The 26,071-nt window shown below is 58.9% G+C and overlaps 7 protein-coding genes across 7 annotated transcripts; 3 read left to right on the forward strand and 4 right to left on the reverse strand.

The window, feature by feature from the left end:
* Positions 1-307: 307 nt before the first annotated feature.
* TRAVEDRAFT_64359 (uncharacterized protein) lies at positions 308-2,608 on the forward strand. The gene is made up of 7 exons (XM_008039452.1): positions 308-574; positions 646-671; positions 745-787; positions 844-1,019; positions 1,091-1,225; positions 1,291-1,676; positions 1,815-2,608. Exons 1-7 carry the CDS (start codon positions 541-543, stop codon positions 2,167-2,169), a joined length of 1,155 nt encoding a protein of 384 aa, XP_008037643.1. The 5' UTR covers positions 308-540; the 3' UTR covers positions 2,170-2,608.
* Positions 2,609-6,745: 4,137 nt separating this feature from the next.
* On the forward strand, positions 6,746-10,537 carry TRAVEDRAFT_166447 (ATP-dependent DNA helicase; the record flags this gene model as incomplete). The annotated part of the gene is made up of 24 exons (XM_008039453.1): positions 6,746-6,821; positions 6,878-6,918; positions 6,967-7,002; positions 7,055-7,088; positions 7,222-7,298; positions 7,371-7,419; positions 7,472-7,608; positions 7,689-7,792; positions 7,843-7,936; positions 8,007-8,200; positions 8,259-8,331; positions 8,389-8,438; positions 8,488-8,525; positions 8,591-8,612; positions 8,674-8,692; positions 8,744-8,768; positions 8,824-8,945; positions 9,009-9,050; positions 9,109-9,189; positions 9,246-9,569; positions 9,824-9,921; positions 9,965-10,052; positions 10,111-10,235; positions 10,291-10,537. The coding sequence occupies 24 exons, from the start codon at positions 6,746-6,748 to the stop codon at positions 10,535-10,537; spliced, it is 2,196 nt and encodes a 731-aa protein (XP_008037644.1).
* Positions 10,538-11,077: 540 nt separating this feature from the next.
* TRAVEDRAFT_166448 (HAD-like protein) lies at positions 11,078-12,465 on the reverse strand (the record flags this gene model as incomplete). Its single annotated transcript, XM_008039454.1, has 3 exons — positions 11,078-11,646; positions 11,706-12,351; positions 12,412-12,465. The coding sequence occupies 3 exons, from the start codon at positions 12,463-12,465 to the stop codon at positions 11,186-11,188; spliced, it is 1,161 nt and encodes a 386-aa protein (XP_008037645.1). The 3' UTR covers positions 11,078-11,185.
* A 4,101-nt stretch (positions 12,466-16,566) lies between these two features.
* TRAVEDRAFT_71343 (uncharacterized protein) lies at positions 16,567-18,660 on the reverse strand (the record flags this gene model as incomplete). The annotated part of the gene is made up of 2 exons (XM_008039455.1): positions 17,513-18,660; positions 16,567-17,419 (listed from the first exon to the last, which is right to left on the reverse strand). Coding segments are annotated over exons 1-2 (1,596 nt in total), but the record flags the coding sequence as incomplete, so codon positions are not given.
* A 799-nt stretch (positions 18,661-19,459) lies between these two features.
* Positions 19,460-20,103, forward strand: TRAVEDRAFT_166451 (Endoribonuclease L-PSP; the record flags this gene model as incomplete). The annotated part of the gene is made up of 4 exons (XM_008039456.1): positions 19,460-19,529; positions 19,565-19,662; positions 19,720-19,851; positions 19,923-20,103. 4 exons carry the CDS (start codon positions 19,460-19,462, stop codon positions 20,019-20,021), a joined length of 399 nt encoding a protein of 132 aa, XP_008037647.1. The 3' UTR covers positions 20,022-20,103.
* Positions 20,104-20,882: 779 nt separating this feature from the next.
* TRAVEDRAFT_46480 (cytochrome P450) lies at positions 20,883-22,867 on the reverse strand (the record flags this gene model as incomplete). The annotated part of the gene is made up of 10 exons (XM_008039144.1): positions 20,883-20,985; positions 21,040-21,183; positions 21,242-21,370; positions 21,457-21,728; positions 21,785-21,798; positions 21,857-21,989; positions 22,044-22,305; positions 22,370-22,558; positions 22,616-22,745; positions 22,807-22,867. The coding sequence occupies 10 exons, from the start codon at positions 22,865-22,867 to the stop codon at positions 20,883-20,885; spliced, it is 1,437 nt and encodes a 478-aa protein (XP_008037335.1).
* A 296-nt stretch (positions 22,868-23,163) lies between these two features.
* Positions 23,164-25,840, reverse strand: TRAVEDRAFT_46481 (cytochrome P450; the record flags this gene model as incomplete). Its single annotated transcript, XM_008039145.1, has 6 exons — positions 23,164-23,338; positions 23,395-23,436; positions 24,566-24,892; positions 24,966-25,168; positions 25,684-25,697; positions 25,756-25,840. The coding sequence occupies 6 exons, from the start codon at positions 25,838-25,840 to the stop codon at positions 23,164-23,166; spliced, it is 846 nt and encodes a 281-aa protein (XP_008037336.1).
* Between the last annotated feature and the right edge of the window lie 231 nt (positions 25,841-26,071).

A 26,071-nucleotide genomic window follows, 5' to 3' on the forward strand; every position in this document is an offset into this window, starting at 1 on the left:
TCGAGTGCTGTCCTCTGCACGAGCATCGCCCAAGCCGTCTGTCTCATGCATGTGCCGTCTCTGCTGTGATCGTCACCGCACGTATACCCTCCGGAGAGCCGTGAGCGAGTAGGAGGGAGGAGGAGGGGGAGGCCCGCGTCTAGAGTGAGTGGTGGATGGCAGTGGCAGATCGGACTCGGAGCATTCCTCTCGCCCTCGTCCACTCGAGCACTCTGATTCCCGTTTAGACTCAGCTCGAGCCTCCCCTCTCCTCACCCTCCCCCACCTGCTCTTCTCCTTCCTCCGCCATCTCCCTCCCCTCCCCTCTCGCTCCGCAGCCTCCCACTCTGCCGTCTCCTCTCTTACTCTCCGTGCACCTCTTCTGGCGCCCACCGAACGCGACCAATTCATGACACACGCGTAGTCTGTCCCACCTGCACCTACCGGACGCCTATCCTTTCTAGAAATACACCACCTATCCTCTCCTCGTCCCCCCTCCTCGGCCTTCTGCCCTCTCACCCTCTTCCCCTGTGACGTCCTCCTCTCCCCTGGTCGCCGTCCATGGATTCCTCGTCTCCCGCCTGTGTCTCCTTCAGTGCGTGCTGCCGTTGCCACTCCCAACCTTGTACGCGTCCTGACCTGATCGCCCCGCCCCTTCTCATCCAGTCGGAATCGTCGACTTCACAGAAGACGTGAGCGCGCCTATTCATGACGCATGTTCCCCCGACCTCTAGATTCTTACTCCCTCCCGTTTGACCCGTCCAGGCTAACTGGGTGTACTGTTCCGAATCGGTCTACGACCTCCTCGGTATGTCCCTCCAAATGACAACATCCGTCAACCACCGCTCACATTTATTCCCACAGGTTATGAGCCTCATGAGCTTATTGGAACTTCTTCCCTCAACCTCGTCCACCCCGATGAGTTCTCCGAGGTCAAGGAGCTACACTACACCACCATCTCGCAGGACCAGGCCGCCGTCCTCGCGTACCTCCGCATGCGCCACAAGGACGCGTACAAGGGCTACATCCTCTGCGGCATCGTACGTCTTCTCGCCTCTCGCGCGCTTGGTCCCTGCCCCGCAGCGCGCTGACAGCGGCGATCGCCCGATAGTCTCGCACGGTCTGCCAAAACGTGCTCGTCGGGAGCGTCTCCTTCGCCGCCCCGGGCCCAAAGGCGATGCACAACGCATCGACCGCCCAGGAGGTCAAAATCATCACCCCCACCGCGAAAGATCTAGAGTTTAGGGTGAGCGTCCCGTCTTCTTCGCCCGCCGCTGCTTCTCCCGGCTCACAAGCGGACGCGTGCGACAGCGATGGAATGACCCGAACCCGATGCCGCCCTGCCCCATTCCGCCGTCGCGTTCAGGCAGCCCCACCCGCGACCGCGACTACCGACGCGACCGCGCGCGGGCCATTACGTTCGACCCGCTCCCGGAGCAGTCTGTCCGCACCGCGCTCATCCTTGATCGGTTCAGCGTGAACTGCGGAATTATGTACTGTTCAAACGACAGCCTGCTGTCGACAACGACCTGCATGGGTCGCAGCTTCTTCGACTTTGTCTTGCGCAAGGACGAAGACCTGGTACGCTCGTGGATCGACGTCATCAAGGGCTGGGGCGTAAATGAGCGCGGGCAGCCGAGCGACGGTGGCTTCGGCTTTGGCAAGTTCACCGTGCTCGTCAACGGGCGCGATTCCAGGTAGGTCTTCCGCACCCTCCGCTCCGTGCAGCATACACGGTGCCCCTGCATTTGTTCCTCTCAGGGCAAGCATTTGTGGGGCCGCGCGCCGTGATAGATTTGTCGACCCACGCTGATCTGCCGCGCCCATCTCAACAGCATCCGCCAACCGGACCCTGTGCCCTCACGCCACCGCAACGGCTCGCACGCGCACGCGCATAGCAATAACCACGCGGACCCACATTCGCACTCGCACTCGCGCACGCGCGACGCCGCCCGCGCGCACCACTACCAGACGTCCTCCGGGCCCGGCCACCGCGACCGGGGGGAGCGCGACCGCGGCGAGAACGGACGCGAGAACGGCCGGGAGCGCGAGAGAGATAGGGATAGGGAGCGAGGGATGATGCGCCCGCCGCGGACGACGGCGCGCCCGGAGAACGAGCTCATCGTGGACGCGATTTTCTCGGCGCACTCGGACGGGCTGATGGTCATCCTGCGCAAGTCGAGCTCGTGAGCGGCGGCCGTGCCCCGCGCACACACGCTACCGGTGGCCAAGTATGCTACGCGTGTGGCGGGCCATTGCCCGCCCACGCGTCGTCCGTGCACTTTGCCACCCGGCAGCGTCGCCGCGTGCGGCATGCTGTGGACCCGTCCCCAGTTGAATTTCGCGTCGTGTGTCTGCGTACGTGTAGCTATGCGCGTACATATTTTCGTGGCTTCCTTCCCCTCCCCTCTCCGTGCCGCCGTGCGTCAAGAGAAAATACCGTGTATATCAATACCCCGCCAGTGTACTTACGTCTACCCCCTCACGTCTTCTCTTCCGTCCCACGTCCCCCCGCTCCTGTGTCCCGCCATCTGTCTGTCTGTCTGTCTGTCCGTATGCTATCGATTATCGTCGCTTCGTTCCGTACTCTGTGCTGCCAATGCTGCTCTTGTTTATACCTATACCGCTGCCTAGACACTACTCCGCCCGCCCCTGCATCGCCCGACGCGGCCCTCGATGTCAAACTCGGAACCTACGGGACGCAGGTTGAGGTTCGCGCGGCCTTCTCTTCCCCGTCACCGTCACCGTCTTCGCGCTCGCCTTCGGGTTCTCTTCTGCACGGACGGCTTCCTCGCTACCCACCCGCTCGGGCCTCTAGGTCCATGGTTCGTTTCGTTTCCTATCTCCGTGCTCACGTCCGCCGTGGGGTTACCGGTATAGGATAGCTGAAATGTGAGGCAATCTATCCAGCCTAATGATACGCAGTACGGCTCTGACCGACGGTATATCCGCGACCGCGACGGATTATGACGACAGGCTTCCTTGTTTTCATATGATGCACGGCACCCCGAGGCTGACTGACTGTTCCGAGCCCGTAGAAGTTGCGGACAAGCGGCGGACATGTGGACGTGAGATCACCACACGCACAAGAACCCTGCAGGAACCCCCAGAAGACACACCACGCCGGCATGAAGACGTCGCTAGGGCCGTCGGGACGCGCACGAAGACGAAGCGCAGCCCAGGACGGCAATTCCGTCCGGCTAGCGCGTCGCGCGCACCCCAAAGCCTGGATCACGGACGTACTCGCTCCAGACGAAGTTCGACAAACGCTACCGTGTTATGGATACATTGCAGTATGATATCTACACGAGCTGCCCCTTGCCTGGTGCCAGGCCCCAGAAGGCCGCGGTGGCTGAACTGCGAACGACCGATCGATCGAGCGTGCCCGCCGCCGATCGTGCACGCGATCGCCGCGACCCATGGCGGCGCGGGACCCACAACGGCGGGGCGCCCGGTGCTGGGAGCGGTAGTGGCGGCGTCCACGGTGTGCTGGGCGCGGTACGGCTGCCTTTGGTCGCCGGCGGGGCCATAGGGACCTACATTGCGCTATCGGCCCATCGATTACTGCGCGTGTCTGTGCTTTGTGTGCAACATAGGACGCGGATTGAGTTCAGCGCGCGGGCCGGGGTCGTAACCTCTGATGCCGGTGCTAGAGGCAGGCACGATACCATGCACAGCTTGGCCCATCGTGTTGCAGCTGCAGCCAGGTCCGAGGCGGTCATGGGTGTCTTGTCTGCGCGCAAGGCATTCGCGATACTGAATGCGAAGTAGCTTCCAGGCGAGGTTCCGCATCAGCATTCGCCACGGCTGGGACCACCACGCTCACGCACCGAGTCGTAACGTGATGAAGTCGCCAGACGCAGTACCGCTCGCCAGGGCATGATAGATGACCGTCTGAACCTTCACCCCGCAGGGTCCGCAAGGTTAACGTCCTGGCTCCTGCGCCCCCTCCCTGGCCCGGGCCCCCTCGCGCCCATCTCACCCGGCCGGCAGATCCTGCGCGGCGGGGGGATCGCGCGCCCGTGCGCGTGCAAACAGAACGTCCAGAAGACGCGGATTGGCGCACCGGGCGGCCACGCGTGCCCCGTTCCCGCCCGCGGAGAGTTCGGGAGGCGCATGGGGCACCCACGGCCGGGCGCGGGGCCCCTCTGTGCCCGCACTGGGGCCCTGAGTGTGGGTGGGGTCGCGAATTTTTAAGAGGGTCGACGGCGTCATGGGAGTGCGCGCGCGCAGGGTGGCGAGGCCGGCGTACGTGAATTGGAGTCAGGAGCGTTTGGCTGTGAGAGAATGGCCTGGTCCATGCCGTATGTTAGCACGGCTGCGGCATTCATATAATCCTCCGTGACGGCGCAGTGGGAGTGCTCGCTGCCCGGAGGACGCGTTGTGTCTCATCACGAAGTGCACTAGAGCACGAATGGAGGGATCGTCGCAACATACGAGACGCCTACGAAGGTGTGCAGACGCCCGGAGGCTTTCTAGGTAGTTCGGGGCTGCAACGCGCGCTAGGGGAGCAATGAGCTGCACTCTGAACCTTCGCCGGCGACGCGACGGGCAGCGCGAACTTGGACCAACAGCCGCGTAAAGGTGTTTATGCCGCTGTTGCACAGCGTCCCGGCTCATTGTGTGCATCTGCGCGGGAAGCCAAGTGCGCGGAGCACGGTGCGCACTTAGCGCACACCCATGAGATCCGCGCGACCGCTGCTGAATCTCAGCGAAGGTCGCCCAGCACGGAAGTAACGGCGCTCGCGCACCGGGACGCGGACGTTGCCTGCAGCCGAGTGTGCGCGCCTCTCTGAGCCCGAGGCTGGGTCCCCGTCGGACTTAATCAGCAGACGGGTGCTGATATTGCGTCCATCCGGGGAATGAGTGTAGGTTGTCGTCGGCCGCTGGCTTGAAATGTTGCGTCCGCGGTCCGCAGAGAAGGTTCTGATGCAAGTTGCAGAAGGTTGCAGACGGCTGCAGCGGTCGTTTCATCACTGTCAAAGTGCCAGACAACAGTGAGATTCAGATTGCAGAAAGCCGCGCGTAAAAAGCGTTGATGGCAGGTGCGCGTGTCACCGTGGAAGACTTCGACTGGGTATGGGCTGGTATGTGCCGCTAAGACAGGCTAAGAGGCGGCGGGCGTGTTATCCATCACAGTGGCGCCGTCTTGTCCGTCTGCCACTCACACTCTCTTGTGCAGCATCGGGGTACCACCACGCTGAAGGCCGAGCTCGGATCCGGAGGTGGCGTACTTCCTACATCAACTTGCGGTGGTGGCGCACGAGAGTCGCCTCGTGGATAGAGAGCGATCTTGTGTCTTGAAGGGAAGGCGCGGGTTGCATTCTCAAGGCTACCGGAGCCGATGTATCGTGGCATGCGTAGGTGTGAAGGCAAATCGTCCCTGGACGGAGCGCTCGACTTTATGGTGGAAAACGCCGTCGCTAAGGATGGGAATACGTCAAGCGTCATCTAAGGACCAACCAGCGATGCGGATCGGCCGTCTTGTGATCGAGCAGACTCCCTTGCATGCTTTGTGTACTAGGCGTTTGTGCGGATGCGACCTATGCATGTTTGACAAGTGTACGTAGCAAGTTGCCAAGGGACGTGATTTGACGTACCGCGCTCTTGACATATGCCGTTCACCGTGGCTCCGAGCGTTGCACCACTTCCGAACCCTTGGAAACGAGTTGTGGGCGACGGCGACTACGGCGAAAAGGGAAACGCCGGCCTTCCAGGACTTGCTTTGAGTGAGCAAGGTATAGAAGCACATCGTACTAGCATGTTCCATCGTGTCGGTCGAGAGCCGCGTTGTTTGGCCGGGACGTTCCTTGGATGTCAAGTCATGGTTCGTGGGAGGCCGATGATCCTCGAAAATACGTGTGTACGTGTCAGCGGATCCTGCTGAGCACGCTGTGGCATTGTTTGTGAACACAGCTGTTGAAGTCGCCGTCCCGAGTCGAAAAGGCCTACTTGTTCGGATCGATAAACGTCTCCCCTTAGCCGTGCTGAAGGTAGCGTCTTTAAACTCGGCTAATGCAATGTTCATTGCGCCGCACTTACACGCTAGAAGATGAACATGCGTTAGCCTCTGAGGCAACACACACTAACGTCTTGTTGGTACATACCAGAAAGCGGTTTACACGAATCGCAACAGTCCATTATGTAAGCGTATTACCACCTCCGAAGCTGTTGCACCGGTCAAATATCAATTGCTATGACAAACACCTCTGTAGCATCAGTGAGATGTCATACCAAATAAACAGCAGGTGGTCGGAAAGCGATCGTGCAGTGTGGCATTGACGTCAAGACGGTCAAGGACGAGACGATGAGGGTCCGAAGCAAGCCTCGTCGCCGTCAAGCGCCCACAACCGGGCGCGCGTCGTGAGAACTCGATCACGTGCAAAACGCGTCTCGCCACCGCCACAAACGCGTCTCTAGGCGCCTCATCTCCTGCCTTCTCCTAGTACTCGCTTCGGATTCCTTGGGACGGCTGCTGCGCATATATGCTACTGGAAGATGTCTGACTACTTTGACGAAACTTTTGACGACTATGTGGATGAAGCTGCGGACATCGTGCATGAGGTTTCTCAATCACCAACCACCACGCCCACGGCTCCGACAACCAATGACTTCGGCGACGCTCGCTCATCAAAGGCTCTAGCAGCATGTCACAAGTGCGTAGATATGTATCTGTAATACGTGCATATACTGATGGATTGGAACATAGAGTATTGCTGGAAAGTATGTAATTCGCCAGCTACAGTGAGTGCGCAAACGGTAACGCATGACTCTACGACTAGTATTCGGTCACTCCGAATTCAGAGGTAGACAGAAAGAGATAGTAGAAGCCGCAGTTATAGGTGAAGATAACGCTCAGGGGATCTACCTGAGTTTTCTTACTCAATCTTTGCTCTAGGCTCCGATGTTCTTGTCATTGCACCAACGGGAATGGGAAAGGTTTGGCTTTGGACCTCCATTCATTGGACTGCACTGATCCGCGTACAGAGTTTATGCTTTCAGATACCTGCGGTCGCTGCTGAGGTAGGTTTCAACACTGATGCTGGAGTACCATCGGCATTTATCCGTTTAATAGAATGGCGTCACTGTCGTAGTCTCACCGCTTCTCGGTGCGTCGCACAGCTCTTCAGCCAAGACGTTGTCCTCACTGAAATCACCTTACTATACGTAGCCTTGATGAAGAATCGTACGTTCTAATAATTGCTTACATCAATGGTGCCTTATTACAGTTTACACTCACAGAGGTTTCGAAGCTACACCAACTGGGTGTTGCTGTGGCCTCCCTCACATCCGAGACGCGCCACAATGACAAGACGAAGGTGAATATCATGCCTTTCGTCTGTCTGACTAATGTCGTTTGACTGGTGTTTAACCTTGCGGTTCTCGGGCAGGTCATTCAAGACTTAACGTCCGATGACCCCTCGATTCGTCTTTTGTACAGTACGTTATTGCATCTCGTGTGGCTGAGATTCACTGACAAGAAAGGGTTTAGTCAGCCCCGAGAAGTTCTGTACGCCCGAGATACGTCGGATACTGGTCCAGCTACACAACGCGGACGAGCTGAACCGCTTAGTGGTAGACGAGGCGAGTGAAACCAGCACTCAGGCGCGAAGTCTCAAACGCTTATCAGTTTACTTCTTTGTCTAGGCGCATTGCATATCTGTAAGTCGATCCAGCCTAGGCATCAGGCGTCACTCATTCCGGAGCAGGAATGGGGCCACGACTTCAGAGAAGAGTACAGGCGATTAGGGTCATTCAGGGACAAATTCCCGAACATACCTATCATGGCGCTGACGGCCACAGCCACGGAAGGGTACAGCAAACACCACCTCACATTTCTCAATCTAACGTCGGTCTTTTCAGGGTACAGCAGGACGTCATCCGCAGCCTCAAGATGGCCAGAGACCGCCTGTTCCTGGCCTTGCACCCGTTCAATCGCGAGAATCTCTACTACGAGGTACGCGCATGCCCTCGTCACCATCCTCCCCACCAGCCCAGCGCACTCCATCTCACTCCTTGTACTACAGGTCCGCTACATATCGTCTCCGAACCCTAACGCGCATATGATCGACGTGTTCGAGTATATCAATAACCTGCACGAGCGGCGTGGTCGTGCCTCCTCCGGTATCGTATACTGCAGGACGCGAGCAGTGTGCAACGACCTTGCCGCGTTCCTAAGCAAGAAGGGCCTGCAGGCAAAGGCGTATCATCGAGGCTTGACGTGAGTCACATTTTTGCCGTGTAAAGGTGTAGCATTGCGCTGAACAGGGAGGTGTTAGTCCTTCTGTACTCGACAAAACCCTTCGCCAATGGGACGAAGGTGGATCGGGAACCCATGGTGGCGCCGATGTAGTAAGTGCCTCCGGTCACGATAATCTACAGCAGAAGTGTTAATTCATGCGTGATCAGGTCTGCGCTACGATCGCGTTCGGCATGGGTATCGACAAGCCTGATGTTCGGTGCGCTCGCTCGATTATACTGCTGCATACCCCTTCTCAATTGTCACAGCTATGTTATTCATTTTGACTTGCCCAAGAGCTTCGAAGGTACGCAACTGTCGTTATGCGTTTTCTATGCCCGTCTGATCTGACTATAATCGCTGTGTCCTCAGGCTACTACCAGGAGACAGGTATGTGGCACTTCTGCTGGCGAGTGTACACCTCAAATTCACAACACGTCACTCCACGCAGGAAGAGCAGGTCGAGACGGCCTTGTAGGCTCACACACCACGTATCTTTTCATGCCACTGACCTAGGTCTTGCAGCCAGCGAAATGCATTTTGTTCTACTGTACGCTACCCGGCTCTTCTTTCGCCGTGTCTCGTCTGGCTCACTTTTTTGACAGCGAGGGAAGACGCACATCGTGTCAAACGTTGGGTCACAGAATCGCATTCCAAGCGCATCGTCCGCGCGGAGTCGAACAATGGTCCCGAACCTAGCCAAAGGGCTGCAGATAGTCTGAGCGCGGTAAGTTGCAACCGCACGCCTATCCCTATATATCGCACTCACGGCACTGCCTCTTCCGAGCAGCTGGTGAACTACGCAGAGAACGCACATTTATGTCGACATGTTGTGAGTTCCAAGCCTCGAGTACTCAGCGCAAAAGAGAATTTTCTCATACCCGTCGCAGCTCATATGCAGGTACTTTGGGGAGAAGATCGACCTCCAGGACCCTGAGGCGACCAAGAAGTACTGCAGCAAGATGTGCGATGTACGTGCCGAGCAACATTCCCTCCCGCACTTCGCTTACATTGTCTATCTGGTCAGGTCTGCAAGTACCCAGGCAAAGCCCGCACACGCAAGCTCGTCCTCTCTACGCAGGAGGATGTCGACGCAATACCGTGGCAAGCCCCGGATCGGGTTCGAGATCGTGGAGACGACTTCAGCGGTGGCAGTGGCGAAGCGTCAGGCTCACGCACGGCCATTGGCCATCGAGCACCCTCAACGGGTGGACCGTCAAATTTCAACAACGCAGGCAACAGACGGACGTCCGTGAAACGGCCTGGAAGCCCAGAGGACAAGGAACAAGGACAGCGCCGCGAACAGCACCGTGCAGGCGCGAAGAAGGTCAAGACAGCACCTACCGTCCCAGTGCACATCTGTGAGCACCCAAATTATCATCATGCGAGCGCGGAGGCTGAGGTCACGGAATATGGGCAGCGGCGACATTGAAGCAGTCACTTGGGCGAGCGTTCAAGACGCCCTTCAAGACGCCCTTCAAAGTCCCGCTGAAGAGCTCTCCAGGGACGGACGTTTCACGCTCTGCTGGGGTACCTGCGCCTGCAGAGTCGTGGCGCAGCATACAGGCGGCGGCTGACGCGGGCAGGAGCGTGAAGGGCAAGGAGCGTGCAAGTGACTCGGAGGAGGAAATCGAATGGGTTCCGGCGCCATCGCCACGAAGTCGCAGCCCCCAGGATGCCCCGGTGGACGACCCCGCTGGAGAGTGTCCATGTAAGTCATGTTCTACGTCTACCCTCATTTATGAGCGGTGCTGATGATTGCCGGTCAGCCTCACCGATTCTACTCCCGGAGACCGACGTCGAGCTCGACGCGGCATTTTCACAGAAGATACCCGTACGCATTCACCCGTAGGTCTTACAAGACACGTATTGAGCTGACTTACTTTCCGTAGGTGCACGCACGCAACGAATGCTTCGCCGCGCTCCGCAAAGCCCTCCACAAAGCCCTCCCCATAGACCCCAGCAGCAACGCCTGGCACCGACTGAAACTCACCGGCGCCGTGGATTCCGACACCAAGTGAGTCCCCCTCGCTCACCATCTATGCTCTCGCCCGGCACTAACGACCACGTAGGACAGACATCCTCGCAGCCACCGCGCGCGAGCTCGAGTTCAACGTGCACGCGCTCTGCCGCACCGCCGACGGGTACCGCGAACGCGCGGCCGAGCGCGTGCGCGCCGTGAAGCAGCTCGCGCGGCCGCAGGCGTGGGCCGCGGACGACGGCGCGGACGAGGAGTACGAGGATGCCAGGGACGTCGTCATCGCGCTGCGGCTCGTCGCCCGGCGTATGTGCCGGAATAGCGCGAGCAGCAGGGCGTAGGACGGTAAGACGGGATCGTGTTTGTTTACGTGCGAGGGGCGCGGGTCCGGGTGTGCTGGCGGGGACTGCCGGCGTGTATATGTACCGACTGACGGAGGGATGTTCGTGAAATGAACGCGCTTCGCGTGGTCCAGGGGCCTGCTATTCAGTGCGTCCCTTGGAGGACGCGTTCGCTGCTTCGCTGTCAGATAGTCGTTTGCCTACCGACGGGAGGAACGGGTCGGACCGATGACGTGCAAAGAAGACCGTCGTCCTCCGTTCCGCAAACTCGTGGATCTGCGTACGAGGCCGGATGGGGTTGGGCGACGATCTTGAGCTTAAACATGGCAGTACGTGTAAGAACTTACAAGTGTTGCAGCTCGTCGTGATACGAGTGCTGATTAATGATTGTGAGGCACTCGTTGAAACTTAAGGCACTGCAGAGCACGCTTCACACGAGATTGAAAGTTTCAAATGTGATGGATAGAGCAAAGGAATATAGTACAGCTATGGCATACAAGGACGTGCGACGAGACGATTAGGAATGGGGCGAGGAACAGGAGAGCACGGTCATCGAACTAGCCAGAGCGGACGACATGGAAGGAATCTTCTATAGCTACACGGGAGCAGGGGGTATGGGGGGTTTGGGAAGGGGGGAGAGAACACCGCTCATGCCGCGATGGCCTCAGCGGTGATCGGCGGCGCCGCAAGGGGGTGCGGCGCAGACACCTGAGAGACCGTCTGCGGGGGCGTCGCGAGGTGCATGTGCTGCTCCTGCGTCTGCGCCTTGGGCTTGATCGTGAAGCGGAGGCGCATCGCCGCGCCCTCGCCCTCGGCGGTGATCTGGATCTGCTCCATGTTGTCGACGAGGTAGTGCGCGCCGCAGTTCTCGATCTTCGAGCGCTCGTGCGAGGTGCAGACGGCGATGACCGTCGCGCCCGACGCGACGCCGGCCTTGATGCCCGAGGGCGAGTCCTCGAAGACGACGCAGCGCGTCGCCTCGAACCCGAGCTCCTTCGCGGCGAGCAGGAAGGGGTCGGGCGCGGGCTTGCCGGCCTTGAGGCGCTTGTCGTCGGCGGTGATAGTCACCTCGGGAGGGGTGATACCGACGCGAGTCATGCAGCCGTAGGCTAGAGGAAGAAAGGCGGTCAGTGTCGTGCTCGAAAGCCTGAGAGGGGTGGTAGCTTACCATAGGTCTTAGCACCGGAGGTGGCGACCGCGTAGCGGCCCTTGGGGATCGAGTCCATGACGCGCTTGACGCCAGGGAGGATGCGAACCGAGCGGTCGACGGCGGTAGCCTCGAGCTGCCACGCCTCGAGCTGGTGCTTCTTCTGGAGCATCATCTTCCAGTCCTCGGCGTCTTCCTCAGTCTCCTCGGAGATGGGGTTCTCGAGGACCTCCTCGTTCTCACGGATGGTGGGCGACATGCTGAGCAGGCTGCTGACGCGGTGGAGGAACGAGGGGCGGCGGAAGGGCGCGAGCTGCGCGATGGTGCCGACGAAGGACGAGGCGCGCGAGGATGCACGGGAGGCCGGGTTCGAGCTCGAAGGCGAGAGGGCGGGGGTGGTCGCGCCGGAGTTCATGGGCGAGTTCTGGACGGAGCCAGGGCCGTGCTTGTTGTACGCATCGGCGAAGAAGAGGATGGACTCCTCGAAGGCCTGGACCTCGTTGTCCATCTCGTGGTGCTTGATATGAGGCTTGAACTGGGCGAGGTTGTCGACCGCGCGCTTGCCGTGGGTGGCAGCGATCACGTAGGCGGGGTCCTGGCCAATGTCTTTTGCGACCTTCCCCCAGGCGGCCTCGACGGCAGAGATGGAGTCGGTGAGGGTACCGTCCTATCAACACACTCCCATGGTTAGCATGCTCCGGAGGCTCGGCTGACGAAATGTACACACCATGTCAAAGAGGACGGCGTCGGCGTAGAAGGTGGTCTCGGTGTTGGCAGACATGACGATGAGAGACGAGTGGTATCAGGTGGTAGTAGATGAGGTAGCTGGCGTAGGTTCCGAAGAGACCTGGGTGTGTTTGGTATGTGTAGCGGAGAGGGGATGAGTGAGGCTGGAGGGCAGAGAGGCGGGGTCTTATATATGTTTCTCGGGACGGGTGCGGGCGTGACGTCAAGTGCGCGGTGAAGGACTGTTGAGAAGCAAATTTTGAGCGGGCGTCGGGGCTGTCCGCGCATATTGGCTGAAAGTGGAGCGTGTGCACGGAGCCGGGGTCGGAGGGAAGATTCGCGATAGCGCCGGGCGGCGTTCGCCACGTTCGCCACTCGGCAGGAAGGCCGACGCTCGAGGAGCGCGATAACCACCGTTGCCGTCTCCGCCCACTCGGGACAGGCGCGGACGAAATCCAAGAATCGATGGGCGTTGAGTCTGCATTAGGCAACTCCGTTTGATGAGGCTGCTAGATCCCATCGGCTCTCTTCGCGCCCCCTTTCCGCATCGGGGGCTCGCTGGCCCGACAGAGTGGACCGCGCTCGGCACACCGACGTCGCAGCCCCTTCCGTCACTTCACATGCGTTTGCATTCGAGGGTGTCTGTGCCTCTCGCATCCTAGCACGGTGCATCACTCCCCGAAGCACGATCCCAGACAGCGACCGCTTCTTCGAACAGCGCAACCGTTCCCTGCGCACACCCCAAAACTCACGGCGGAACGGACGTGCAGGCGCTGCGGTGGAGCGGCAAGCGTTTAGACGACCGATCGCGCCGCCTCGGAGCCGTAGGCGCCGGGCGGCACCCAGCAGCCCGACGCGCGCGCTGCCAAATGAGGGGGGCCGCCGCCGAGGACCGCCGCAGTTGGCGGATCGGCGACGGCGGGGCCGCCACCGACGCGGCGGTCGTTGGCCAGTCGGGGGGTAGAAGGTGCAGCCGGCGGCGACGTCATGACGCGCCGAGGATGCGTGGGAGGGCAAATCGCGATCGGAAAGGGAAATTGTGATGTACCTTGGATTAGACGCGGCCGTGGTGGCGCCACCCCTGTCATCACCGCGGTTGCCGACGCGCCCCATTTCTGCCTGCGTCCATCGACGAGCGATATGTGCTCGATGCAGTCATTGCGAAGGTGGAGCGTGATGCACGTTCGCAAGCACAGGCGCGCCGTCCTCCCTCTCTCCACCCGCGACGCCCGCGAATTCGCCCTCCCGGGGCTCCACTGGCATAATCTCTGCACATCGTCCCCCTCCGCTAGCCGACACCTCCTTTCCTTTCCGGTCGAACGAGCTCAGTTTTACTTGCCGGCCACACGCGTGCTGCGCTCCCGCGCTCGACAACCATGGCTGACACGGTGACAGCACCCTATATCCGGACCGAGACGATCGAACTAGCTGCTTCCAAATAACCAAGTCCTCCGTGCATGCGCAAGTGCCACTCGGCGGCGCACCCTGCTTTACGCGTCCGAAGCCACCACCCACCGCGAGGCCCCGTTGTTCGGGCCCGCTCCTGCCTCGGACTGCTGCAGATTGCCTGCAGAGGGCGATGCGCGTGGGCCACCTTGATACCGCCGTCCAGGAACGCTGACGGCTTGTTTGGCGGCAGTGGGCGGCATGCAGCGTGGACCAACAGCTCGTCGCCCGCAAAAGTGGCCATGCTTGCCCGTTCGGACGTGCCGCGTATCTGGACGTACTCGCCGACGATCCTCACCCGTAACGTTCGCACGCCGCGCGGTCGTTGGCAAGAGTTCAAGTTCGCTGGTGGCGTACCTTGAGAGAAGCGTGGACCACGGACAAGTGAGAAGCACCCCGTTGTACGTCCGCGTCTCACTCCGTCCGAGACCTCCGTGGCATTGAATCAACGCCAACGCCAACGTCAACGTTCGTTCGTGCGTTCCTGGCCAAGCGCGTCCTTATCTTCCCAACTCTAATCGCGCTCCGTGTTTTTCATGCCTGCCGACCGCAACAGCATCAGTCGGGCCACGTCGCAGTATTCTTAGCGCGGCTTCTGTTACGGCCGCAGTGCCAGATAGCACTCCGGGCGTTCCTGCAGAAGAAGGCGCGCTCTGTGCATCATCGCACACGTTCCATCCCGCCTTCCCAGAAGCACTGCCCTTCTCCTTTCCGGGCCTCTGGCTGTGGCCACAGCGCCGCTCCTCTGCTTATGGTGCTATGTCCTACCGCGAAAATCGCGGCACATACCTACTTCGCGGCGGAGACTGCTCACGGCCCACGCTAACAGCCGATATCTCGCTACACCCCTCTCTAGAGCTTTCTCTGCATCACGACGCTCATCCTTTGTTGGCACGGCGGACTGGATTCGAATTCAGACCCCCGGATATGCCATGTCCCTGGCCCACGTTCCCTTTCTCCCGCTGCGCTTCCTGCTTGGAGCGTCCGGGCGAGCTTTGTGCGCGTTCCGCAACGCACCCCGATGCGGGAAGATAGAACCACGAACGCACTGTGTGTGGCGGGTGGGGCCTGGTGTACGTACGGCGCCGCGTCGGCACGGCGGGCGGCATGGCATCCGGGGTACATGGCACGCCCGCTCATGGCGCCCGGGGTGGCTGGCAAATGGGATAGAAGGCGGACGCAGGCAGGTTCGAAACAAGGCTAGCGAGACAACTACGCAATGGGAACACGACGCCACCGCGCGAGACAACGGAAGGCGCGGAGGCTCGGATGTACGCTCCGAGGCGGGGCTGTCAGTTGTTTAGTTTGAACGCCGTGCGTGTGCATGTGAGTGTGCGGGATGCCACGGTGGCGAGGGAACGGACGTCGAACAAGCCTGAGAGGCCTTCGACGTTGCTTTGTCGCGCACGCCGGTCCGAGCGAAGGGCGGTAGGCGACGACAAAGGATGAGAGCGCGGGGAGTCTACTTGAAGTGCTGAAGGCCCGGGGTCGGGCATGCCTATCGCGGCCTGGCCATCGGGGGTGGTCGCTGTGGGCGCGCGCCGCGTCCCACAGGCCGTCGACGGGGCGCTGGTGGTTGTGCGTTGAGTATTCAATATCGGACCGACGGCCCTGGACGGTTGTGGAACTCGCGCTACCTACGTATGCCGGTGCTAGGATGCTCGTCGGCCGCTGTGAGGTCCGCCCGACACGTCCGGGAGGGCCGTACGCGCACACCGACGTGTGAGGCGGGCTCGCGCGCAGCACGGGGTGCCAACACGGTATGCCCGTCGCACACGCACCCATGATACACCGCAAAAGGGGCTAGAGGCTCGGGGTCTTTGCACAGCAGGACCACGGGACACACTTGGCCTGGGCGGGCCAACAATACAGATCTCGGAGTTCAATCCACACACATCATGGTGTCGCGCAGGCCCGTCTCCGACGCTCCGCCCCCAGCCCATCACCGGCCCCGCAGGTCAGCGACGGGTGACAGCAGGTCCGCGGCCGCGATCCAGACCCTGAGCGCGCTTGTGGGCGAGTATGGGTCCACTGGATGCCCGGAGCGGAAGGAGGGCTTGGGGAGGAGGGGTCCGCGCGGGCCTGGGCCCGTGGGCGGAGGCGCTGGCCAGGAACGCACGCGCCCCCGTTGCTGTCGGGGACTGGCGGTGCGCGTCCGGTGTTCAAACCAGCTCAGGGGACCGAGCGCGATGTCGCCGACGGCGCGGAGACAGCAGCAGGTACGCCGTGCTCGAGCGCGAGGCCGAGGACAGGTACTTGCGGGTGGAGCAAGCAGAGCCAGATGATCGATGAGCGCCCAGGGCAGAGTCGCTCGATGTGTTCCAAAAATCAGCGTGCAGATATACATTCCAGGTACGACATACCGACAGGTACACAGGATAAACAGGGCGAGTGAGGCAAGGTACAGTACACGAGAGCGCGATCCGTCATGTCCGTACACCGTCCGCCCGGGGACTTGCGTGTGTGGCCCGCGGGTGCAGCGGCGCCACGACGTCCTCCATGTCGTCGTCCTCGTCGCTGTCCTCGTCCGCGAGCTCATCGACCTCCGTCTGGTGCCCGCTCCCTAATGTGGACGGCTCCCCAGGTACAGGCACGGCAGCTGCTGCTGCCGCGGAGGCACTTGAGGCTGCGATGGACGCGAAGAGCTCGGGGAAGGCGTTCACGTCCATTACAAGATGTGGGCCACCGGCGTATGCTGCCATGGGTGGTGGGGGCTGGTCGACTGCGGGCCGAGGTGAAGGGTGTGCCGGAGAGGGAGCCTGAGGTGGTGATGTAGGTCGGGGTGGCTCTGAGGCCGCCGTCGGTTGTGGTTGTGGCATGGGCTGCGCGGCTTGGGCTGGTTGAGGAGCCTGGATAGGGATAGAGGGCATGACGGGTGGTGGGTACGCCACAGGTTCCTCGTCCTCGTCCCCATCCGCAATCTCAGTAAGTTGCGCGGCCAGTAGCGCGAGCTGGGCTTGCAGCGCGGCGCGCTCGTCCTCCGTCAAGACCGCGCGTGGAGGCTCCGCTGGCGCCGCCACCCCAGCAGCGTTCACGAGCGCGCTGAGTACAGCAGCAAGATCCGCGTCGCCGTCAGCGAGGGGCGCTGGCGGGACCGCAGAGGAGCCGCCCTGCGCGGATGAGCTCGCCGCGGCGCCGGATGCGTTCGAGGACGACGAAACGGAAGCCGAGAGCTCGAGGCCCCCGAAGTTGATCGCCTGGAGTATATGCTGCGCGGCCTCCCAGGCATCGCTGCCCTCGCCCGACTCGTCCTTCTCTTCCGCGGTCTTGGCAGTGCTGCTTGCGGTGGCAGCGGTGGTTGGGGCTGCAGGTGGGGGTTGGCTGGCAGCCTTTGCTTGCGCGGATTGGCCGGCGGCGGGGTGAGGATACCCGGGGTAGTGTCCGTAAGGGTACGAATATGGGTAGCCGTTGTACGGTGGCTGAGCGCCGCCTGGGGTGGGCGGATGTGGATGTGCCTGGAGCGGGGCGTGCGTGAACGGCGAGGATGGTTGTGTGGGGGCATGATGCGCCGCGTACGTTGTCTGTGCGAGTGTCTGCGGCCGTCGTGTCGTCCGCTTCGATGTCTGCATGAACCCGATGACAGATACCAAACAAACGAAAGGAGCAAATCGCGCGTCGTGAGCATATCGGAAACTTCTCGGAGAGAGCGTACGTACCGCGCCGCCTTCCCACGTAGGGTTCAGGCGATACTTCCCGCCCGCACGCTTCTCCAGGCGGCCTCTTTTGTACGCCTTCTGCAGTGCCTGGGATGCACTCGGCCGGAAATTTGTCTGTAGCGGGTACCGAGCAGCCATCCACGTGAAAAGATCTTTCGGAGCGGCACCTTCCGCATCCCCACAGTCCAAAAGCGCCTCGACGATCATCTCTTCGTAAGAAGGCAGGTCTTCTGCTGGTGGAGGGGGCGGGGGTTGTGCGGGAGGTATTGGAGGACGAACGAGGGGAGTGGAGTTGAATAATGGATGCTGTCCGTGGGCATGCGGCGGGGGTGGCGAATGCGCAGGCACAGGCGCAGGATAGCCTGGGGGCGGGCCATAAGGTGAATATTGGTAGTGTGCGGGGTATGCAGCGGGAGGGGCGTAATATGGGGCATGAGGGTAGGCGGTCTGCGGATTTTGCGGCTGCGGGACGGCGTAGCTGTAGTGGGTGTAAGGGTACGGGTTGGGAGGGTGGAGGCTTGCGTGCTGAGCCTGGGGCTGGGGCGTTGACGCGTGCGAAGCAGGGGCGGGGGATGGCTGAGAGGGACCAGCCTGTGGCTGAGACGGCGCATTGGCGGCGGATGTCTCCCCTCCGTTGGGCTGGGGTGCAGGAGAGGGCGCGGCGGTGATTGTCGCACCAGAGTCGGAATTACTTGCCTTCTCTTTTTCCCTCGCTTCTTCGGCAGGATCCCTCAAGGAGCCCATAGGCGGATCTGGGTCCACCGCCGGCGGAGCAGGAGGACCTGGCGGATGGACCTGGTGTGAGGGCGTACCTGCATTCGAAGGCGAAGCATTTCCGTTCAAGGGTAATGGGGGAGGATTTGCAGTAGCCGCATCAGGCTGAGGTGCAGGTGAAGTTGGTGGAGGAGGCTGAGGTTGGGCGGTCTTCTTCAGCTCAAGAATGGCCGCTTCAAGATCAGCCGGCCAGATGGTTTTCTTGACGTGTAATGGTACATGAGGCTCGAACAGCAGACATATTTCGATGATCTGCGCCGGTGGAAGGAGGGCAAGGTATGTTTTCTTCGAGGACGTCGCGTCGATGCTCGTGCTGATGCTCGCGCTCGCACTCGGGTTTACAGGCGTTGGATTGGGCGCTTCAGATGTACCGACTAGAACAGCATTGGCTAGAGAAAGGAGGGCAGGTGTATTGTAGACGCACCTGTGGATGGCGGACTCGCCGGGGGCGGAGGGGTGTTTGTGGCGGGCATGGGATTGCAGCTATACAGCCGCTGTGCAGTTTTTCCCTTCAAGATTCTCAGCCACACGCGCCCCCGCACTCGGCGCTTGTCAGGCGCTTATGCCTGACCGTCCTCTGGCGCGCATACACTCACCTCTATCCGCACCGCGACCTTCGACCATCTGGCATCTGCCTCCTCTTCGCCATTCCTTAGAGTCTCTAGGTCTCTCTCGCTGCGACCTTGACCTTACATGGGAACATCTCCTCTGCATGCTGTAGCGTCTTCTTGGCTGGGGTCTACATACCTACATGCGTTCGCACTGTCGGTCAGAGCTGGCTTAATTTCTCAGCGACCTCATGATGGTAGTCATCGGTGCGTGTCTTCACGTTATGCGGTGCGCTCGGCCGAAGAAGTCGAAATATGTATATTGAACCCTTGATTATGCATTTCGCAATACACCTCCGTCGTGCACGGGCACTCGTGCTACATTGCCAATTACTGCACTGACTGAAATGGCGGGTTGCCGTCACTCTGCCTTACAACATGCTCGCCCACCTGAGACGTACGCATGGGCAGCGAGCGATGACCATTACTTCTGAGTCCATCGATATGGCGATAGCGATGGCATTGCTCAAGTGACCGGAGGGTTGTTCTATAAGAGGACAGCTATCGACGACAATCAGCTCTCAGGACACCCTCAACATTACCACTCGTACTCACCTCAAACACCATGACGAAGCAGATCGTATTCACCGAGGAGGCCCTCCCTCCTCTTCCTGTCTACTGCAAGTGCATATCTCGTCGAGAGATATTGTGGCGTCTCACCTTCCCGTAGCGCAAGCTGTGATCTCCGGAAAGACCATATACGTCTCCGGGAGCATTGGCATCACCAGAGACATGAAGCTCGTTGACGGCGGTGTGCAGGCGCAGACGGTGAGTTACGATCTCCGTCGATACGGGTTCCATCTGGCTTACCGGCAATCCCGCCAGCGCGCCGCACTTGAGAATATGACGAAAGTGCTCAAGGGGGCCGGCGTTGGCCTCGAGAGCGTCCTCAAGGCGAACATCTACCTGACCAACCTCGCGCGCGACTTTGCGCCGATGAATGAGGTGTACCTTGAGGTGAGCTTAACTGCATGCACGTTCTACATGATAGTGCGTTCTAGGCAACTGACGATCCTTCGCACGATCAGTTCTTCGCCACAAACCCGCCGGCGCGTACGTGCATCGGCGTCGCCGCGCTGCCGCTGGGGGCTGAGGTCGAGATTGAGTGCATCGCCGAGCTGCCCTGAAGCACGCCGGCGGCATTTGCACAAATGTACGATAACACAGCTATGAAAGGACGGGTAACAGCAGATTGGCCTTGTACGCTCTGCAGATCCTCGGCATACCGCGGGCTCCGTGTGCGGACTACAGCAAAGACGTAAAGGAGCTATGTGTCCGGAGCGGATGCAGATGAGCTTGTTGCTAGCTATGTCGCCGCGCAACCTCCCATCCGTCTTGAACGTCAGAGAAGCCAGCGCACATCGGTATCTTGCTCGCGCCTTCTCCCGCGGTGAAACTGTTTGCGTACTCTCCAAGTGGCACTTCATTGACGTAAAGAGCGTACAGCACAAAAATACAGGATAGGACAAGGCGTGCCTTACCACGGAAGATTAGCCAGCGGGAAGTACCGCCGCAGGAGAAGCCTGTTCTGTATGAGTTCGGGACGAAGCCAGCTCGTAGGTTTACGTATGGCATTGTTTGGGCTTGCCCGCCGGATCGTCCTCCGTCGGTCGTTCGCGTTCATTACGATCACCATGCAGGACACGAGCGAATACAGAAGACGAAGACACGTCAAATAGCCTTGCTACAATTGCGAAGTTGCGCCGGCTGCGACCGCTATACAGAACGCTGTGCCTCCTGAAACAACACCTCCCCCTTCTATGGGCGTATCTCAAATGCGTCATCCAGCTGCAGTCCAGTATACATCGTACGTACAAGGAGACCCACCGCCGTGCCCCTTGCGATTGCCCTTTCTTGACACGGCGTATACTCCGACACGACGTAATGGGCATTGGATGCATATGCGCGAGACGACATTCCTCGCAGATAGTATGTACATCGGCCACTTTGGGTCGCATTTAGCGGAACGTTTTCCTGATACGAGTTACCTAGGGCTCGTTCTCCGCTGTCGCAAGGCGATATGCCTCTCGGATCAACGCCTCCGCCTCCACCGAACGCGGTTTGATTACGCATTGACAACCTTCAGGAGGACTGTAAAATCTGTCGTCAGCGACCATTTATAGAGGAACTACGTTCAGAACATACCTCACAAGGCCGTGGCCTTCCTCGTACTTCGCCGATACAGGGTACCCTTTGTCGTCCAGCGGTAAACTGAATTCGAAGACGTGCAGCAGTGAGGCGATGTTGATGAAAAGGGAAGGGATCGCGAGATAACGTCCGGGACAAATCCTGTTATGAGACGGACGTCACCGTCGTGCCTCAATTCATGGGTGAAGGCTGCGCGTACCTTCGACCGAATCCGAACATATAGTCAGTAGGGTCCTGCACGGTGACGTCCAACTTTCCGTCCTTGATGAAGCGCTCCGGACGAAATGCGAAGGGATCCTCGTATGTTACAGGATCGTGCAAGATGTCCCTGTCAAATTATGACCGCCGAATAGCAATCACGACAAACGAGGTGAGTAGGGTGCCAGTGAAGATATCAAACGGATTAGTGCGCACCAAACGTTCGCGATAATCGTAGTTCCCGCAGGAACGAAATTTCCGTTGACTTGATCGTCATCGAGCGTGCTATGGGGGATACCGACAGGAAAGACCACGTGCCAGCGCAGGGCTTCTTTGACGATCGCATTGATGTAAACGAGTGCGTCGGTATCGCTATGGTCGGGAAGCCGACCACGGCCGACGATTGCGTCCAACTCGGCCTGGGCTCTCTTCTGGACGTCTGGATATAAAGCCATTGCGATGCAGAATGCTTCAAGTGTGTATCCAGTCTGCTCTCGAGGTTTAGTTTCCCGAACCTGTGGACTCGGGGTCCTAAGGGACATACCGTATCCGAACTGCCTACATCAAATAGTTCGTCAGACTATGATTCGCAAAGTCTCCGGTATGCAAGGCGTACCTGCAACGGCAACTGCGCAGACATTTTTCGCGATGTCTATGTCTTCCAAAGCAAGAGATGACTGATCATCGCGTTTCCCCGTCATCCGCATCAAGAGGTCCGTGGCGACGCCTGGGCGAAGCTCACCGGAGTCCTACAATAACAACGGTCATCGCGATATACCAAGAGCCAATCGAGCGGTACTCACCAGACACTGCCGAACCTCATCGAAGAGCGAATGTTTCATCCTCTCGTTGGCGATCTTGCATTTGGCGAACATTTTTTGGAAACCGGCGCCAGGAAACCAAGAAGGAAGGTATCTGAGAAAGGGCAGGATTTCAACGGCGAAATGGCCTGGAGTGGATTGTCCAACGCCTTCAATAGCGTCCGCGGCTACAAACAGTCGTACATCGGTTTCATCCTTGATGTCCGCGCCATAGACCGTCTGCAGAATGGTCCCTTGCATAGAGCTGCGTTTGCCGATTATCCAAGTCAACGCACAGCTCATCGCCACCCCGAATGATGTCCACTCACTATCGAATGTTTTCCCTTAACGCCGTTGAAGATTCGAGAAGGCTCCCTAGGAACCTGTGCGTGCATGTGCGTTGTATGAACAGGTATCTGTGAATCGTGCCCGGATGAAAGTGCTGCCAGAATTCGCGCCGATGTCTCCGCCACCACTGGCCGTATGGTAGGAGGGCGGGGTTGTGATCCTGTCCGGAGCTAACCGTGTGCGGTCAGCAGCTACGTGCGTACTGGAAGTGGATCTGAACGACTCACAGCTCGATCACCGGGTTCGGGGGTCTGTCTGGGGTATTCTTTGAACGTCTGTTGAGAAGCTCGTTGGCGAGCTGCGCGCTCCCAACCACAAGCATGGGTGTTCCCAGGACGTGCATGTAGACCATCTCGCCTGGCGCGGAAGTCAAAATCAGCTTTGAAGAGTCCTAGCAAAATCATCCAAATGTACGTACCGTACTGCGCGCAGAGCGCGCGATACCCACGCCAAGGCTTGTTTTTGGGTATGTCGAGCATATTCCCGATGACGGGAAAAGGACGAGGTCCCGGAGGTAGAGGAAGACCTCGCGTACGGGCTCTCCAGCTCAAGACAGACCTCACGTAGAGCACGACGAGGGCAAAAAATGCAAATACAAGAGCGAGCCCGGGAGAGGACAAATACGGTTCGAATGGCATGTTGGGCGACGACCGGAGGTCCAACGGGAACTTAGACGACACCCCCGCAGCGACTTCAGTCTCTTTATTGGCCCCCTTAAAAGAAGTAAGGAATAGCGTTAGAATACGAACTGGTCATCCCGCGGACTAGCCGAAAGTTAGTCCAACAGCGTGAGTGAAGAACCAGATACGCGGCACGCTGCCGGAGAGGACCAATTGAACGTGATCGAATCCGCGTACGTCTTGGTCGCATACGTATATCGGCACTGGGCGAGTGACAGCGCGTGGCATAGCCAGACGGCATTCAACATCGACTGCGCATGCCCGGAGTACCTGAACAACTATACACAGTTAAAGCGTTCACACACATGTTGAATGCGACTACGCACCCGCGAAACTTCCCCGCATCAAGCCAGCGGCGAAGCGGCGGTCTGTGAATTGGCATCACATCAGCTGCCCGTGTCTCGAACCTTGAAGTTGCACCTTTCAGGTCCACCAGCTCCAACTCTTATGTCAAGAAAAGGAGCGCGGCACGCTGAGACCGTGATATGTACGCAAGTGTTACAGTCCTTGATAAGGGATTTTATTAGTAGGAAAGCCCAACTTGTCATCTTACGCTACTGAAGGTCTCGAAAGAAGGGACTGAACGAGGGGGGGTCGATCGTAGTTAGATGCCTACCACTCGCCTGCCATGGCCGCTCAAGTACCGGATAAGGGGGGAGACTGCTTCGATGAAACGGGGCTTGACAGTATACTGACAGTCTGAGGGTATCTGGTGACCGTCAACGCGGACGTCGGAAGAGTTACGCGCGACAAAGGTCCGCAAGAGCACTTACGTGAAGAGCCAATGCGTTTCTGCGTACCTCACCACAATTGGGACTTGTCTGTCCAGAGGATAGATGTCGAAGACGTGCAGGACAGAGGCGCGATAGTCAGATACACTGGTGACTCATCTGCGATATGCCGCCCCGGTCATGGCCTGCTCCGAGCCGATGAGCAATCAAACGTCGCAAAAACAAAATCGCGTGGACGGGGGGAATCGGGACTTGCCTTCACGCATGAAGGGCTCTGGCCTGTATTTTTCGGGATCGTTGTCGACCTCCAGGTCATGGAGTATCTCCCTAAGGTCCATATCAACATGTGATAAATGTTCATGGAATAGAAACGAGAGGACCCACGACATATGCTGGGATCATCTCTTACATGGGCCCTTAGTAGTAGTACCAGTGCTTCTAATGCACGTGCGGTCAAATTATTTGTCAAATCTCACCACGCACAGTGCGGACTCATATGAATAACGCGCGTTCCGAGTCGCTGATACTACACGTACATCAGGTTCGAATTCGCTTGGTCCTATTTTCGTTTCTGATACGAGTCCGGCGGCCCTTCTTGAAAGCTCTAAGACATCGCAAGGCGATATGCCTCTTGCATCATTGCCTCCGCCTCCGCCGAACGTGGTTTGATCACGCATCGGAAACTCTCGGGAAGACTACAAGATCTCAACTTAGCAGATGTATGCAACGTGTCTGTGGAGGGGGAAAGGCTGAATACCACACATACCTCACAAGACCATGGGTTTCCTCGTACTTCACCGATACTGGCTGCCCGTTGCGGTCGAGCGGTAAACTGATGTCGAAGACGTGCAGGATTGAGACGATGTTGATGAACAGGGAGGGGATTGCGAGATGGCGTCCGGGACAAATCCTGTCAGGAGACGTCACAACCCTGTTGCAATGAACGGGAGAAAGCTGCACATGCCGTCGACCGAATCCAAACATATAATCGGCCGGGTCCTGCACAGTGGGGTCCAGCTTTCCGTCCTTAATGAAGCGCTCTGGACGAAACACGAAGGGATCCTCGTATGTGTCGGGATCATGCAGGATGCTCCTGTCAATGGGATAATGAGATAGGTTAGCGGACCATTAGTGAACGCGTTCAGCGGGTTAATGTTCATGCTCACCAGACGTTGATGATTATCGTAGTCCCAGCAGGGATGAAATACCCATTGACCTCATCATCCCCGAGTGTGCGGTGGGGTAAGCCCACAGGCACGACTGCGTGCCTGCGCGGGGCTTCCTTGAGGACTGCGTTCACGTATACGAGGTTGTCGGTATCGCTATGGTCAGGAAGGCGACCGGAGCCGACGATTGCGTCCAGTTCGGCCTGAGCATATTCTTCTAAACGTCGGGATACAAAGCCATGGCGAGGAAGAATGCTTCGAGCGTGTAGCCGGTCTACCCAAGAAACCTGCGGTTTGTTACTCGAACATAGCAGCGTACTCTCAAGCTAGGTATGAACCTCCTATGAAGGGGGGGTGCGGGTGACCCCCCGTGGGAACGTCTGAGTTGGAACCCCTTGGTGAGAGAACGAGCGGGCTTTCAATGGATGGCTGAAGCTCCCGGCCCTCGAGAGCTCCATAGCGGACTGTGGGCGACGTATCACAATAAAAAATTGCTCTTGGGGAATGCTGTCTTCTCCAAACCACCTCATATATTTTCAGGATTTTCAGCTGCGTAGAACGGCGGGCGAGGAAAGACGTCGAGACACTTTTTGGCGCGTCGTTCCCACGGGGGTCACCCGCACCCCCCCTCATAGGGAGGGTCCAGCCTCTATTCTGAAGGAACGACTGTCTTCCGCAGAACTAGAGTGCTGGTTCACGAGCCTACTCTCAAGCGTACCGTATCCGTACTGCCTGCGTTGCGAGTTTCGTTAGACCATGATTCAGAGGGGCTCCGGAATGGAAGCATTACCCTCAACAGCGATTGCGCAGACATCCTTCGCAATTTCTATCTCTTCCAGAGCGGGGACTGACTTGACATTGTAGTCCGCCGCCATCTGTGTCAAGAGCTTTGCGGCAATGCCTGTACGATGCTCGCTGTTGAAATACGGTGACGTTGAATCTATCTAGTACACATAGCACCTGTCGTATACGTGCATATCGGACTTTCATTCGAGTACTTACTTTACTTACCTATCACTTTAAACTCCGCACCACCTCCTACGTACGGCCGTGCTACGTCTCTCTTTCCTCAGTCGTTCTTCCACCGACTGAGGTATGTTCATCCT

The sequence above is a fragment of the Trametes versicolor genome (assembly GCF_000271585.1).
Source record: "Trametes versicolor FP-101664 SS1 unplaced genomic scaffold TRAVEscaffold_5, whole genome shotgun sequence".
Lineage (NCBI taxonomy): Eukaryota > Fungi > Basidiomycota > Agaricomycetes > Polyporales > Polyporaceae > Trametes > Trametes versicolor.